This window comes from Polypterus senegalus, chromosome 6 (assembly GCF_016835505.1).
Source record: "Polypterus senegalus isolate Bchr_013 chromosome 6, ASM1683550v1, whole genome shotgun sequence".
Lineage (NCBI taxonomy): Eukaryota > Metazoa > Chordata > Cladistia > Polypteriformes > Polypteridae > Polypterus > Polypterus senegalus.
Window position 1 is genome coordinate 60,261,051 of NC_053159.1, and position 16,204 is coordinate 60,277,254.

At 36.6% G+C, this 16,204-nt stretch overlaps 1 protein-coding gene across 2 annotated transcripts in view; it reads left to right on the forward strand.

Moving 5' to 3' along the window:
• The window catches only part of clcn6 (chloride channel 6), a 245,446-nt gene that overhangs the window by 72,890 nt on the left and 156,352 nt on the right, over positions 1–16,204 (forward strand). For both annotated transcript variants that reach the window (XM_039756073.1, XM_039756074.1), the window contains exons 8-9: positions 7,327–7,394; positions 7,635–7,693. In XM_039756073.1, coding sequence (XP_039612007.1) covers positions 7,327–7,394; positions 7,635–7,693 — 127 coding nt within the window. The remainder of the gene's footprint in view (positions 1–7,326; positions 7,395–7,634; positions 7,694–16,204) is intronic.

Here is a 16,204-nt window from a genome sequence, read left to right on the forward strand (position 1 = left end):
ATCTATTCACGGTTAGGTAACAAGGCACCATGAGAATGGCAGTGGCATGGAGGCACACCAAAGGTGGAAATGCTGCTTGCGGTTCAGTTTGGGTGAGGAAGCATGTCACCTGGCTTGACCCTCAAGCCCCGGCATACAAACATCCTGGCATTACTTTGTGCCATGCTGAGGTAAGGGCATTCAATGAAGGCTGTATGTGTCGTGGCTGGGTTTTGGCATGGTGAGGCACGTAAGCTAGACATGCAGAATAGATGTAAGAGAGTTACAATCCTGGAGTGAAAGTGAGTAACTTCAGGAAATTACCTACAAGTTAGAAGCATATACATGAGTATAGGCCATGTGCGAGTAGAGACTCTAGGATATACAGGGTCTTCTGCCTTTAGCGAGGCAGCATTAGTGGGATGTCTCAATGGTGTCATTGATTTGTTATGCCAGGTAATGTAAGTAATAATTAATTAGGTGAATTGCCATGGCATAAAAACTGTTAGATAATCAGCACAGGTCATCTTTTCACCATCTATCATTGGAGAGTGAGAAAAGTAGCTGAGCAAGTGACTAGCGATTCTTAAAAGATCAACCCTGTATATAGAGTTTCCAATGACTTTTCTTGTATAGGTATGTGCTTGTGGCATTTTTCACTTTTAAATTTGATAACTTTTTTTTCTGTCCCCTTGTTTTTTGTTTATGAGAAGGAGGAGGAGGAAGAATGGTCTGATTACTTGTTTTTGTTATTTTTTCATCACCTTTTTATTTTTGAGCCACTGTAAATACTGTGCAGTTTAGCTATCACATATTTTTGTTTTTTTGTTAAAAATATTCTGTGTCATTGCATTGGACTCTGCAAATATTTAAGTGCATGACATTGGAATTTGTTTGCTGGTAGTATTAAAAAAAAGATTTTTTTTTCCTTTTTGAATCTTTTTCTGAAGTCTGTGCTTCTCTTATTCCACCACTGTATATTAGCTTGTTAACCTTGTTTTACATATACACCCCCAAATACTCAACCTGTGGGACTCTCAGCAGTGATAGGCTGCATGCTGCTGGAACCACGACTCATGATCTGCTTCACCCAATATTCCATCACAGAGAGGACTAAACAAAGATGTTTCTCCATTTCACCCTAGTTTAGGCAGGAAAACAACTACCATCTTGGCGATTGCAAGTTGGTGTAAGTGCAAGGTAGTTTCAGTGAGATAACAAATTTTATTTCATCTCTCTGTAAGTTTATTTGCAGAGAAACCAGATACTTCAAATACTAGAAGGTAACTAAATTAAAACCTACAACCTGAACAAGTTAAATCAAAGTCCATATAGCAATGTTGCTTTAAAGTACAAGCCATTGGATATTCTTTTTTCTTTTTAATACTTGTATGTATTGGGGTATATTTTTATTTTGTAAGTAGTACGCTTATAAAATACAGTTCTTTTCATCCTAACAATGAGTTTTCCTTTTATCTTCAACACTGTCATGCTGTTCTCACATATTCTGTGCTCTCTTGTGACAATCAGTGTTGCTGAGTGCTCTCAAATCCTTTTCTTGTATACAGTGCTGCTTGATGGTGTAATCCTTTTGGAAAAGTACTGGTAAACAGCCGAAAAGTTCTAAAAGTTAAAGTTCATACTTTATTTCATACTCGGGTAGATAAATTATTGAACAGTCCTCGTAACAATCTATACTCATGAAAGGCAAAGCCCTCAATGACTGACTGACTCACTGAGTGACTGACTCATCACTAATTCTCCAACTTCCCGTGTAGGTAGAAGGCTGAAATTTGGCAGGCTTATTCCTTATAGCTTACTTACAAAAGTTAGGCGGGTTTCATTTCGAAATTCTACACGTAACGGTCATAACTGGAACCTACTTACGTACATACAGTATATACGGCCATAGCCTGCAGCTCGGTTGCCGTGTGAGGCGGAGTTGCGTCCCTCATTGTCACGCCTCCCACGTAATTGAGTGCCTGCCCATATAAGGCCATCCGTCAGCAGCTATCCAATAGACACACTGCCGCAAAATATTTGCGGGTGAAGGACTGTGCTTATGCAAACGAAGATGAGATGGTCAGGGATAGAATAGTGTTTGGCACAAACTCAGCAAAAGTGCGAGAGAAACTTTTAAGTGCCGGGTCTTAGCTAACATTAAATAAAGCCATGGACATAGCAAGATCGCACGACATAGCACAAGCACAGCTGAGAACCTTCGATGCATGTACTCCGAGCGGCTCACGTGAACTGATTTTGCAGGACTGGGAAAGGTAAACCCGTGCATGCAGTGTGTGATGTCTCAGATAAAGAGGAAGACTAGTTGCTTATTGATGCAGTAGGAAACGAACAATCCTCTGACGCTGAACAAGCCTTTGTACACATATCAATAGGAAAGCAAGGTGTAAAGCTTAAGTTTAAATTAAGTTCATAGACCTGCTACCGGTAAATATTCGCAGGCAAATCCACAACTTAATACCGGGAATGCCTGTTAAACATCTTAGATTCACGAGTACCGATTTGGGTAGTGAACACTTCGATGAATGAAACCTGTTATCTTTACAATGGTTGACAAACATGGAATATAACTTGAACACAACACATCCTCCAAATACGAACCTGATTGAAAGAAATAATGATAATCAGATTCTTGATGACCGCAACACTCATAACAGTGACAAAACAATTACATTGACAATCATGTTACGTTATTTTTAAAATGTTTCCTTTTTCATAACTTCTTTAACACACTATTCCTCCGCTGCGAAGCACGGGTATTTTGCTAGTAATATAATATATGTCTCAATGCGCTCGCAGAGATTCAATCTTTGGCCACTGATAAGGCCATGCCATGCAGCATTTTTTAAGTCATACTTCATGCAGATGGTGTGTCTTTTTTGTTTCTGTTTTGTGGAGATGATTTGCATTTTTTTCTTCTATGAAAAAGATGCAAACAGCTTGTAAATGGTAATCAATATTTTCATTATTATTATATCAGAGGGTCTCATATGTTATCTGACTCTTGGAGGGCTGCTTTAAGGTATGTTTTAGTTGACGCTGCTCCACATGGATAATGCTTGTGCGTTCAGCCCGCACCACCTTCCCTTACACAGACCCATTGTGCGAATGTTAAGAGTCAAATATCACCTTGTGCTGTTTCGTTCTGGCAGTTACTGTATATGTACCCGTGACCCTCACCACACCCCCAGAACCACAATTGAAATGACTTGTACTCTTTGGCTTGTATATATATTCAATAATGTTCAATCTTGATCAGTTTTAACACATATTAACTTTGTATTTTTGTTATGATTCATTGACAATTATAACACATCAATTCTCTGAGTGTGCAATTTTTGTTGTATTATATGGGGGATATGTATAGTGAGGGTATAACTAGTTTTTGGGAACATTTTGTTTTCACATATGTTGATTGAATTTTGTTTACCTCTTTTATTGTAATCCTATGTGACTGGGTATGAGAAATTGCCTTATGCACAACACTTTTTTCTATAATTTTTTTTTTCTATAAAGTTGTCGTTGCTTTATTAAAAATGGAATGGAATTTGTTTTTTTTTTCTTTTACATATATTGGTTATTTTTAAATATATAGAAACTTGTTTTGGTTTCTACTTACTCTTTTTTTGGTAACTGTCTCAAATGGAGCCATAAGTCAGTGCATGACTATGCTTCTAAATCCATCATTGGGTTGTGAATTTACAGTTAGGTCTTTTTTGACAGTGACGCGTTCTTCAAAGTTTTGGATCTATACGCTACCACAGTAAATTTAAATGAAGAAATAATTACATGATTGAAGTGTAGGATTTCATCATTAATTCAGAGGGTTTAACAGAAATATCACATGAGCCATTTAGGAATGACAACCATTTTTATACATGGTCCCCCCATGTCAGGGGCTCAAAACTATTTGGACAGTTCACTGACCAGCTGTTCTGTAGGCAGCTGTGAGCATGTCCGTCATTATTTCATTAACTATTAAGAAGGTAGGAGGTCTGGAATTGCTTCTAACACCATGAGTGGTCAAATCAACCGTCTGGTACATTCTTAAAGAGATGGAACACACTGGTGAGGTCAACAACACCAGAAGACGTGGACAACCATGGAGTCAACTATGCTGGATGATCACAGAAATCTTTCCTTGGTGAAGATAAAACAATTCATAACATTTAGCCAAATCAAGAACACTATCTGGGAGGTAAACCTATCATTGCCAAAGTCTACAAGATCTACAAGTCTACAAGAAAAGATTTCATAAACGTAAATACAGAGGGCTTGCCACAAGGTGCAAACCATTGGTAATCCTCAAGCACAGGAAGACCATAATTTGGTGGAAAATATTTTTAAAATTCCAGTCTAGTTTTGGAACAGTGGACGTGGGTCACTGTTTTTTATTGACGATATCATTACTGACAAAAGTTGCACAATAATTTCTGTAGTGTACACGGTTGTACTGTTTGTTCAGAATCAGACAAATGCTGCAAAACTAATAGGATGACACTTCTCAGTACAGATGGACAATGAGCTAAAACATACTGTGACAGCAAACCAAGTGCTTTTCAAGGCAAAGAAGTGGAATATTCCTCAATGACCAAGTCAGTCAACTGACCTTAACCCTAATGGACTTGCATTTCACGTCCTGAAGACAAATCTGAAGGCATAAAGTCCAAAGAACAAGCAGTAACTGAAGACAGCTGCAGTAAACCCTGGCAAAGCATCATTTGGGTGGAAACCCAGCACTTGGAGACTGCCATGTGTTCCACACTTCAGGCAGTCATTGACAGCAAAGGATTTTCAACCAGGTAAAATGATTGTTTTGTTCATGATTAAGTTAGTTTGTCCATATATTTTTGAGTCCCTGAAAATGAGTGAACAATGTATAAAAATGACTATGAGCCATTTGGAAAACATGTTTTTGTTAAATGCCTTAAAGTACACCAATCCTACACTTCAATCACATCTTGATTGCTTCATTTCATATCTTTTGTGGTGGTGCACAGAGCCAAAATTATGAACATTGTATCGATGTCCAAATACTTCTGGCCCTAGCAAAGTACATGTCTTGAGATTATGAAAGGAATCAGAAAAAAGGCTTAGGTAAGTAAGAAATAATCTCCATTAGATCCAGTTACCATTATTTATAATCAGTTAAGTGCAAATATGATTTAAAACTCATTGAAAATATGGAACCAGTGCTGGAGATGCTTTAAGCCTGACCTGTTGTTGACAGTTACACACTTTCAAGACACTCAAACATTTTACCTATCCCTCAAGTTCATATTTATTGCATAGAATATATTGGAGCCTATAGATATTTGTGTTTTCCTTATTTGCAATGTGTCATATATAATCTTTCATCAAAATATTTATTATAAGCAAATAACAGACCTGTTCAGCTGTCAAATTTAGAAGTCATCACTTACTTAAAATGTAACTTTTGTAGACTTGCTCAACTGGAGAAATCCAGCTCACCTGTTATAGGTCGATGGGTACCTGAAGTTCTTTACTATTTGAAATTGGAAAAAAAAAATTCTCACTAAGGATTTGTTCAAAACTTAGAATAAGCATTTATAACATGGTAAAGGAAATTCTCCTTTCTTTGTTGTTTTTAAAGATTTGCCCTTACTCCTCTCTTTCTCTTGGGTGGGGGTTGGAATGTTGTTTTCTTCAAATAAAATCAATAAAATAAAAAACAAAAAATGTATTTTTTTCTCTTTTGCAGCTTGCAGAGAGGTATGCTTGTGGTTAAACTCTAACAACATTGTAATGATCATATTTTGCAAAGTTGTAAATTATTTAAAGGAAAATTAAAAAATTAAAGTGTTGATACAACATAAATGATATGGGATGTATTCTGGACTGATTCATAGGTACACATCAGAGAATAACACATTAATTACACTGCCCATTAACCAGTTACAGGACCCATTAACTAGTCAATGGAAAGATAATAATGCAATAACAAATTTGCATTCATACAATTCTTCTGTATTGCTCTTTTCGTTTAGTAAGCCTAGTCCTGGGCAATCGTTTTGGTAGCTCTTTGATTTGGTTTATCATCTTAATGATCATCTTCATTGTTTATCATTATCACCAGTGGTTTAATGACCATTTTCTGAGTTAAACCAGGTTAGTTGTTGCCACCAAATCATTTTCCTACATTTTCTGTGGTTCTGGGCATCCTTTGGGCAAAGCATTCATTCCTTCCCCTCTCTATCTAACAATCACCTTGGTTCCTCCAGCATTTACCTTGTGACAATTTGCTTCTAAGAGAGTTTTTTTATTTCTGTGTCTTCCCACTGAGTTCTGCTTCGCTTCTTTCCCTTTTAGTATGAGATTATTGGTGTACAAAAGCTTCCATAGCAATCCTTCAAACACTTCATTAGTTGTTACCTTCATCACCAACATGAAAAGCAATTTCAGAATGAATTCCTGGTGCAACCTCACCTTCATCTAAAAAGTTTCACTATGCCCATCTGCTGTCCTGACCACTGTTTATACTTAGAGGTACTTATCATTGAAGACATAAACCATACATTCACACTCAACTTTCCTAATGCTCACCTCTCCAGTGCTCGTGGCACTTATATTAAATGCCTTCTTTAGGTGAACAAATGCATAATGCATCTCATTTTATTTTGTCTGATGCTTTTCCCGTATTTGCTATTTTTTGCTTGCCAGGCAGAAAACCAACACATTTTTCTGACTTTTGAGAAGCTTCCCCTAAACCACCTGTCAAAAACATGATCACTCAATATGAGCCATACTCCAATGGATCAACCTTTCCTTTGTGTATTGGAATGAACACACTTTAGGAATAATTTCTTCAGACTCATTTATATTACACTGGGTTGTCTCTATTCTTCATAACCTTTCATTACATTCAACTTTTGTGACACAATTCTTGTTGTGCCCGCTGCCTTCATATTTTTCTATTTTGTGTGACCTTCTATTTTGAAAAATTACAGTGCTGTCAATCTATTTTCTCACATTGAACCATTATCCCATTTATTCATACTTTTCCTTTAGCATCTCCTCTGTGTACTTCTTCCAGGTATCCATAACACCTTTACTATCAATCATGATGTTTCTCTCACAATTTTTCATGCAGTCCTTACCTATTATTTCTCTTTTTCCATCTACTTTGTGATCATGAACAATTTCCACTTTCCTTCTTTGTTTTACAGCTCACTTGCAAACTCATTCATCTTAATGAATCTCTTGCGTCATTATAAATCTGCCTCTTGTCTGCAGCATACTTGTACAGTAAAAAGCTGTCATGAGATATGCCTAAAAGTTAACAAAGATATCCTTTTCTTCAAATAGGACTGTTTGTCGGGAAAGAAGGACCAATGATACACAGTGGCGCAATTGTTGGAGCTGGTTTACCTCAGGTTTGTGAGTCAGCACTTAAAATATAACAGTGTCTCACTTGCTTTTCTATGATCTCTCTGATATTGTTTATGCTGTTTCCATGAAATTAAGTTGATTCTGTTATTTTTTTTTTTCTTTTGAGTTTTAAATCCATGTTTGTTTTATCTTAATCTTTCATCCAGTACTCCCTGACATTTTTAAAATCATCAATAATATTGTACATTTACTAACTGCCTTTCTTTTCTTTTTTGGTTCTGTAGTTTCAAAGCATAACTTTTAAGAAGATCCATTTTAACTTTCCTTATTTCCGTAGTGATAGGTGAGTTAACATTTTTATTAGGTTAATGATTGTTGAGCTTTTATGTTCCATTTTACTCTTTATATAAAAATCTGCCATTTTGTTATATTGTTGAAATTTGAGTATTTTAGATAAATTTATCTTATTAAATATTCAATAAGAATGTAATGAAGCTTTATTGTACTGCATATTTACAAGAAGTGTGGCTTGATGATAGAGCCATAAATTTAACATACCTGAAACAGATAACTTAGTATGCAATAAACAACATCACCTCAGCATTTTATGCAACAATAGTAACAAAAAAAAGTGTGTGCTTATATATGTGTATGTGTATATGTATATATATGTATGTATAGGTATATATATTTATGTATATGTATGTATATGTATATGTATATATATGTGTGTGTATATATATGTATATATATATGTATATATATGTGTGTATATATATATATGTGTGTGTATATATGTATGTATATATATGTGTGTATATATGTATGTATATATATGTGTGTGTATATATATATATATATATATATATATATATATATATATATATACAGTAATCCTCTCGATCGGGTTATGTTCCAGACCCCCGCGATAGGTGAAAATCGGAAGTAGAAACCATATGTTTGTGTGGTTATTTTTATATATTTTAAGCCCTTATAAACTCTCCCACCCTGTTAACATTATTAGAGCCCTCTACACATGAAATAACACCCTTTAGTCAACGCGTTTAAACTGTGCTCCATGACAAGACAGAGATGACAGTTCTTTCTCACAATTAAAAGAAAGCAAACATATCTTATCTTCAAAGGGCGCGTCATAAAGGAGCGTCAGGAGCAGAGAATGTCAGAGAGAGCTGCAAAAGAAAAACAAACAATCAAAAATCAATACATGCTTTTAAGTATACAGAAGCACCGCGATAAAGCGGCATTTTGTAGAGGAGCGTCCGTGTCCTCTGTGCAAACAGCCCTCTGCTCACACCCCTCCGTCAGGCAGAGAGAGCGAAAGATAGAGAGAAGCAAACAAGCACAGCGCGGGAAGCATATCTTACAGCATTGAGGAGTTTTAGTTAATATGCAATACATGCTCTGATTGGGTAGCTTCTAAGCCATCCGCCAATAGCGTCCCTTGTATGAAATCAACTGGGCAATCAAACTGAGGAAGCATGTACCATAAATTAAAGACCATTGTCCGCAGAAAGCGGCGAACCAGTGGAAAATCTGTGATATATGTTTAGATGTGCTTACATTTAAAATCCGCGATAGAGTGAAACCGCGGAAGTCAAAGCGCGATATAGCGAGGGATTACTGTATATATATATCTATACTAATAAAAGGCAAAGCCCTCACTCACTCACTCACTCACTGACTCATCACTAATTCTCCAACTTCCCGTGTAGGTAGAAGGCTGAAATTTGGCAGGCTTATTCCTTACAGCTTACTTACAAAAGTTGGACAGGTTTCATTTTGAAATTCTACGCCTAAGGGTCATAACTGGAAGCTATTTTTCCCCATATAATGTAATGGAGTCTTGAGTTGGAGATGGCTGGGGCGGAGTTTAGTGTGACATCATCACGCCTCCTGCGTAAGTACGTAGAGAACAAGGAAGAACTCCAAACAGCGATGAGCACAAAACGCCATTTCACAATTGAGAAGGCAGAAAAATATTATGAAGCAAATGATGCATACAAGCATATTCATAAGTACAGCAACTGCGGAAACAAAGCACGGCGTGAACCGTAAGTTTATATTAAATTAAGTTCATAGACAGGCTGCCACTAGCGTTTGTAATTTAGTGCCTGCCCATATAAGGCCGTCCATCAGCGGCAATCCAATACAAACACTGCCGGTAAATGTTCACGGGTGAAGGACTGTGCTTATGCAGAGGAAGATGAGATGGTCAGGGTGGTGTTTGGCACAAACTCATTGAAACTGCGAGAGAAACTTTTAAGTGCGGGTCTTAGCTGACATTACACGAGATGGCACCAGTACAGCTGGGAACCTTCGATGCAAGAACACCAAGCGGCTCACGTGAACTGGCGCAATGCGCAGACAAAAGCAACAGTTCCAAAGAGTGCTGAACAAAACCGAATTACACAATTGAGAAGGCAGCAAAAAATATGAAGCGCCTTATACATACAATCATATTCATAAGTGCAGCTACTGCGAAACAAAGCACACGGTGGAAAAAGTGAATGTCCTGCTAAAGGAAGACAGTGTAAAAAAACCCGTGCATGCAGTTTGTCACATCACAGATAAAAGGAAGACGAGCTGTTTATTGATGCAGTAAGGAACTAATCGATGAATGAAACCTCTTATCTTTACAACGATTGACAAACACGGAATGTAACTTGAACACATCCTACAAATACGAGCCTGATTGAAAGAAATAATGATAATCAAATCCTTGATGACAGCAACATTCAATAACACTCACAAAACAATTACTGTATATTGACAATCATGTTACGTTATTTTTAAAATGTTCCCTTTTCTTTTCATAACTTCTACTTCTCCACTGCGGTACACGGGTATATATATAAATGTATATATATACCCGATCTACAATACATACTTTAGCATAGACAAGCCACACGCTGTGGCTAATTGTAGAGTCTTAAGCCTCTAACGCCGACATTGAGGTTCGATTCCGAGAGGGATGTACTGACTATGTACGCGCTACCGATTCATTTTACCTTCGATCTCCTTGGTTTGGGACGTATGAAAAATATTAGGTTAACGCAGAATCATGTTACGTTATTTTAAAATTTTCCCTTTCTTAGCACAAGCACAGCTGAGAAGCTTCGATGCATGTACTCCATAACGCGTTAAAAATAGCGCATTTAATCACACTTTCAATTCCAAGCAAGCGGGAACTTTTGTCAATGCATGATTTCCTGGTACATCCATTACACTGATGCACACATCACAGCTACAAAAATGTTAGAGTCGGAATAAAGCGCGTTCCTACGACTGATCATTTCGACTACCCGCGAAGCCTTGATAAAAGCATGGTTTTGTGCACACTGAAAAGCAAGCAAAATTAGATGCATTACAGAAAGCGGACTTTGTGGCTCTTACTGGGGATCATTGGACTTCCGTGACCGTTAGTAATTCTAAATACATCTAATTACAAAATGTTCAATGATCACACTGTTTTAGCCTAATGTACAAAATAATTTTGGCTAATGTTACTCAGAGTTTAAAGAGTAAGCTGGTCAAATTACCTTTTATGTTTCTGACTTATTTTTTAAGAAGAAAAACTGCACTTTATGTTGAAATTTTGGTTATTATTATTTAAAGACAATACTATTCTGAAAATGTACTTAAAGTACTTAAACTACCACTTTATTTTTAAGTCTGCCCAATTTTAACCAGGGATGATATTTTTGTTTCTGTTTTGAATTCAAATGCAGTTTAAAGCTTTTTTCAGAAATTAGAACAGCTTCAGTTTACAATATTCATGTCCATGTCTATTATTTGATTCTGTCGCCCACTAAAACCGTTTTAAATTAAAAAAAAACATTTGCGATTTGGGGCAAATTCGTGTGCGATTACATACGATTAATCAAGATTAATTCTTACACAGCCTCTAATTAATTGGATTAATTTTTTAATCGAGTCCCACCCTAATATATATATATATGTAGATTTGTATATATATGTGTATATACAGTATATATGTAGATATGTATATGTTGTATATACAGTATGTATATATGTGTGTGTGTATATATACAGTATGTGTATATATGTATATGTATATATATGTATGTGTGTATATGTATATATATATATATATATATATATATATATATATATATTATATATATATATGTTTATATGTATATATATGTTTATATATGTGTGTGTGTGTGTATGTATATATATATATATATATATATATATATATATATACCAGCAACACTCATGACAAAACAATTACATTAACAATCATCTTACGTTATTTTTAAAATGTTTGCTTTTCTTTTCATAACTTCTTTAACACACTACTTCTCATCTGCTGCTTGGTATTCTGCTAGTGTATATATATGTGTGTATATATATATGTGCATATATATATGTATGTGTGTATATATATGTATATGTATATATGTGTATGTATATGTATATATATGTGTATATATATGTATGTATATGTATATTTATATGTATATATGTATATATATATATATATATATATATAGTAGTAAAATACCAAGCTTAAGCATGAGAAGTAGTGTGTTAAAGAAGCAATGAAAAGAAAAGGAAACATTTTGAAAATAACGTAACATGATTGTCAATGTAATTGTTTTGTCACTGTTGTGAGTGATGAGTGTTGTTGTCATATATATATATATATATATATATATATATATATATATTTACACACACACACATATACATACATACATACACACACATATATACACACAAATACATATATATATATATATACATACACACACACATATATAAACATATATATACATATACATACATATCTACATATATACACACACAGCTATTTCGTATCAGTGCAATATGCTGCTTGTTAAGTGCAAGTCTGCGTGGATATTATGAACTATCATATTTGTTCAAGTTCTATTTAAATTTTAAATAGAAGGAATTTTTATTTAGTCGACAGAAATATCTTTGGTAGGAATGGTAAAACAGACAGGAATATTATTCCTGAATAAATCAACTCAAACCTTAAACAACTTATAATATTTTGCTCTCCATAAAAATATATCCTGTCTAAATTATACAAGTTAGAAATAAAGTAAACGTTAAAAGAACAAACATTCAAATTTCTTTACTCTTATGTAATTTTATATAAAAATAAACTTAGATTTTAAATATCCCAAAAGATTTTGCTCTCCATAAAAATATATCCTGTCAAAATTATACAAATTCAAATATGAACATGCTGCATAACAAAACCTGGAAATATAAATAAAATGTGTTCCTTTCAGCAATAACAAATCAAATCATTCAGTTGTCTTTGCTCATATGTCATTTTAGAGCTGGACGCCTGGCATCTTTTTGGCAACAAGTTTGTTTCTGTTTGGTGTGAGGTTCTGTGTTGTGGAGATTCTCAGGATGGATTGCAGGTGCTCATCAGTGAGGCGACTCCTGTGTGCTGTTTTGTTAGTCTTTATCACTGAGAAGAGCTTCTCACACAGATATGTGCTACCAAACATGCACAAGGTTCGAGCCACATGTAGACTGACTTTTTGTTCTTCAAAGTCACCAAAGCGCCGTGCAAACTCAGTGCGCTCAGTTTATCAGCAAAGTGCGTATTTGGGAACACCGTAGTGACGACTTGGTTTAACATTACTTGGCAACAGGGAAAGTGGGGCAAGTGCACTGGTGCATTTGTGTCTCCCATAAAAGCAGCTTCACTTGAAATCACTTTGTGATTGTGCACGGTAAAACGTCCGCTGAAGTGTCAGATTCTTATTTAATTCTTCTGCTTTCTGTATCTTCTGCATTGCATTCAGGTCTTCAGGTTACCCTGATGTTTTGTCTCATAGTGCCGCCTTAGATTAAATTCTGTAATTACAGCCACATTAGCTCCACAAATGAGACACACGGGTTCAGTAAACATATAACTCAGCTTCCCATCGGGTTTTAAAGGCTCTATTTTCAGAATCAGCTTTTCTCTTCAGCATCGTGTGAGCTAGCTTCGCAATAACTTGCAGCATCATAAGCTAGACTTGATTAACGCGTAAGTGTTAGCAAGGCAGCTGAAGCGCTGCATTATGGGATCTGTAGTTTATTGTGTTACCAGCGCTTCATATACCCGGCCATTAATAACAATAATACAGTATATAAAATGATCTCGGGCCGGATATAATTACACTGGCCGGATGTGGCCCGCGCCCTTGAGTTTGACACATATGGACTAAATAGAACTTGAAAAGATATATTTTTCAAATGTGATCGCAATTCAGATAGAGTTGACGCACTACAGCCTGCATGCCTCAATAAGTCATCCTCCCTCGCTTTACTTTTTACCGCTCATCTAATGAATACACTGAGTATGGCTTTACCAAAACAATCATTGATGGCTAATAAAGTATCCATTATTCGAGTATGTAGATCGGGATATATATATATACGCGCGTATCGCAGCGGAGAAGTAGTGTGTTAAAAAAGCTAGAAAAAGAAAAGGGAACATTTTAAAAATAACGAACATGACTGTCAATATACAGTATTTGTTTTGTGAGTGTTACTGAGTGTTGCTGTCATCAAGGATTTGATTATCATTATTTCTTTCAATCAGGTTCGTATTTGTAGGATGTGTTGTGTTCAAGTTACATTCCGTGTTTGTCAATCGCTGTAAAGATGACAGGTTTCATTCATCGATTCGTTTCTTACTGCATCAATAAACAGCTCGTCTTCTTCTTTATCTGAGACCTGACACACTGCATGCACGGGTTTTTTACACTGTCTTCCTTTAGCGGACATTGACTTTTTCCACCGTGTGCTTTGTTTCCGCAGTAGCTGGATTTATGAATATGCTTGTATGTATCAGACGCTTCATATTTTTTGCTGCCTTTTCAATTGTGTAATTCGTTTTTGTTCAGCGCTCTTTGGAACTGTTGCTTTTTGTCTGTGCACTGCGTCAGTTCACGTGAGCCGCTCGGTGTACATGCATCGAAGGTTCCCAGCTGTGCTGGTGCCATCTCGTGCTATGTCCATGGCTGTATTTAATGTTACCTTAGTCCTGGCACTTAAAACTTTCTCTCGCAGTTTCGCTGAGTTTGTGCCAAACACCACCCTGACCATCTCATCTTCCTCTGCATAAGCACAGTCCTTCACCCGTGAATATTTACCCGTGGCAGTTTGCTATTGGATTGCCGCTGACGGACGGCCTTATATGGGCAGGCACTAAATTACAAGCGCCAGCGTAGCCTGTCTATGAACTTAATTTAAAGTGTAGGTTTACATCGTGCTTTGTTTCAAGTAGCAGAACTCATGAATATGGTTGTATATGTCACTTTCGCTCGCTTCTTATTGTTTAGCTGCCTTCTCAATTATATAATGCATGTTTTCTTCAGCTTTTGGGGTCTTCCTGGTTTTCTATGTACTGCGTGATTACGTGGAGGCGTGATGATGTCACGAAACTCGCCCCACGGTTTCAAGCTCATCTCCATTACAGTAAATGGAAAAACAGCTTCCAGTTATGACCATTACGCGTAGAATTTCGATATAAAACCTGCCCAACTTTTGTAAGGAAGCTGTAAGGAATAACCCTACCAAATTTCAGCCTTCTACCTACACGGGAAGTTGGAGAATTAGTGATGAGTCAGTCAGTCAGTCAGTCAGTCAGTCAGTGAGTGAGTCAGTAAGGGCTTTGCTGTTTATTAGTATAGATATATATGTATATACATGTGTATATATATCTATACTAATAAAAGGCAAAGCCCTCACTCACTCACTCACTGACTCATCACTAATTCTCCAACTTCCCGTGTAGGTAGAAGGCTGAAATTTGGCAGGCTCATTCCTTACAGCTTACTTAAAAAAGTTGGGTAGGTTTCATTTCGAAATTACGCCTAATGGTCATAACTGGAAGGTATTTTTCTCCATTAACTGTAATGGAGTTGAGTGGAATGGCGGGGGTCGAGTTTCGGTGTGACATCATCACGCCTCACGTAATCCGCGAACTGACTGTCAAGCGCGGTGCGTGAAAACCAGGAAGACTCAAAAGCGCTTAAAAAACATGCATTATAATTGAGAAGGCAGCTAAACAATAAGAAGCGGCGGTGACATATACTACCATATTCATGAGTGCTGCTACCTCGGAAAAAAAGCAAGGTGTAAACCTAAACTTTAAATCAAGTTCATAGACAGGCTACCGCTGGCGTTTCACATGCCCACAAGTAATGCGGGATACAAGTTTAATGAGAGGACGCAGGATATAAACGAGAGTTTTGATCACTTTGTAACTGTTATAATTGTAGGTGAAGGGGTGTGCTTATGCAAATTCCGAGAGACTGTGTTTGTGGGGGATTGACAGTTAAGGCGGGGGGAGTCACGTCATCATCCCCCCCATTTACCTCATTTCGCTCTGAGCTGTTTCTAGAGTTTCTCCACACTGAATCCTCCATGCACTACTTACAAAATGTTACATTGACAATCGCACAGCTGAGAAGCTTTGATGCATGTGCTCCATAACGCATTAAAAAAATAATGCATTTAATCACAGTTTCAATTCCAACCAAAGGGGAACTTCTGTCAATGCATGATTTGCATAGAGACACAGGAGGTCGTTGAAACAAGAAGGATTTTTATTCAAACACTGCAACACATGCGCTTAAACGTGCTCAATGACAAGTCAGAGATGACAGTTCCGCTAGGAGCAGAGAGAGAGAGAGATAAAAGCAAGCGAACAATCAATTTTCAACTGACAGGCGCTGCACAAGGCTTTTAAGTTAGCGGAGTATAGCGCGAGGTTTGCATTATGCGTTATAGCGCAAGTGAGAAAGTAATAGTGATGTGTTGTTGGCGA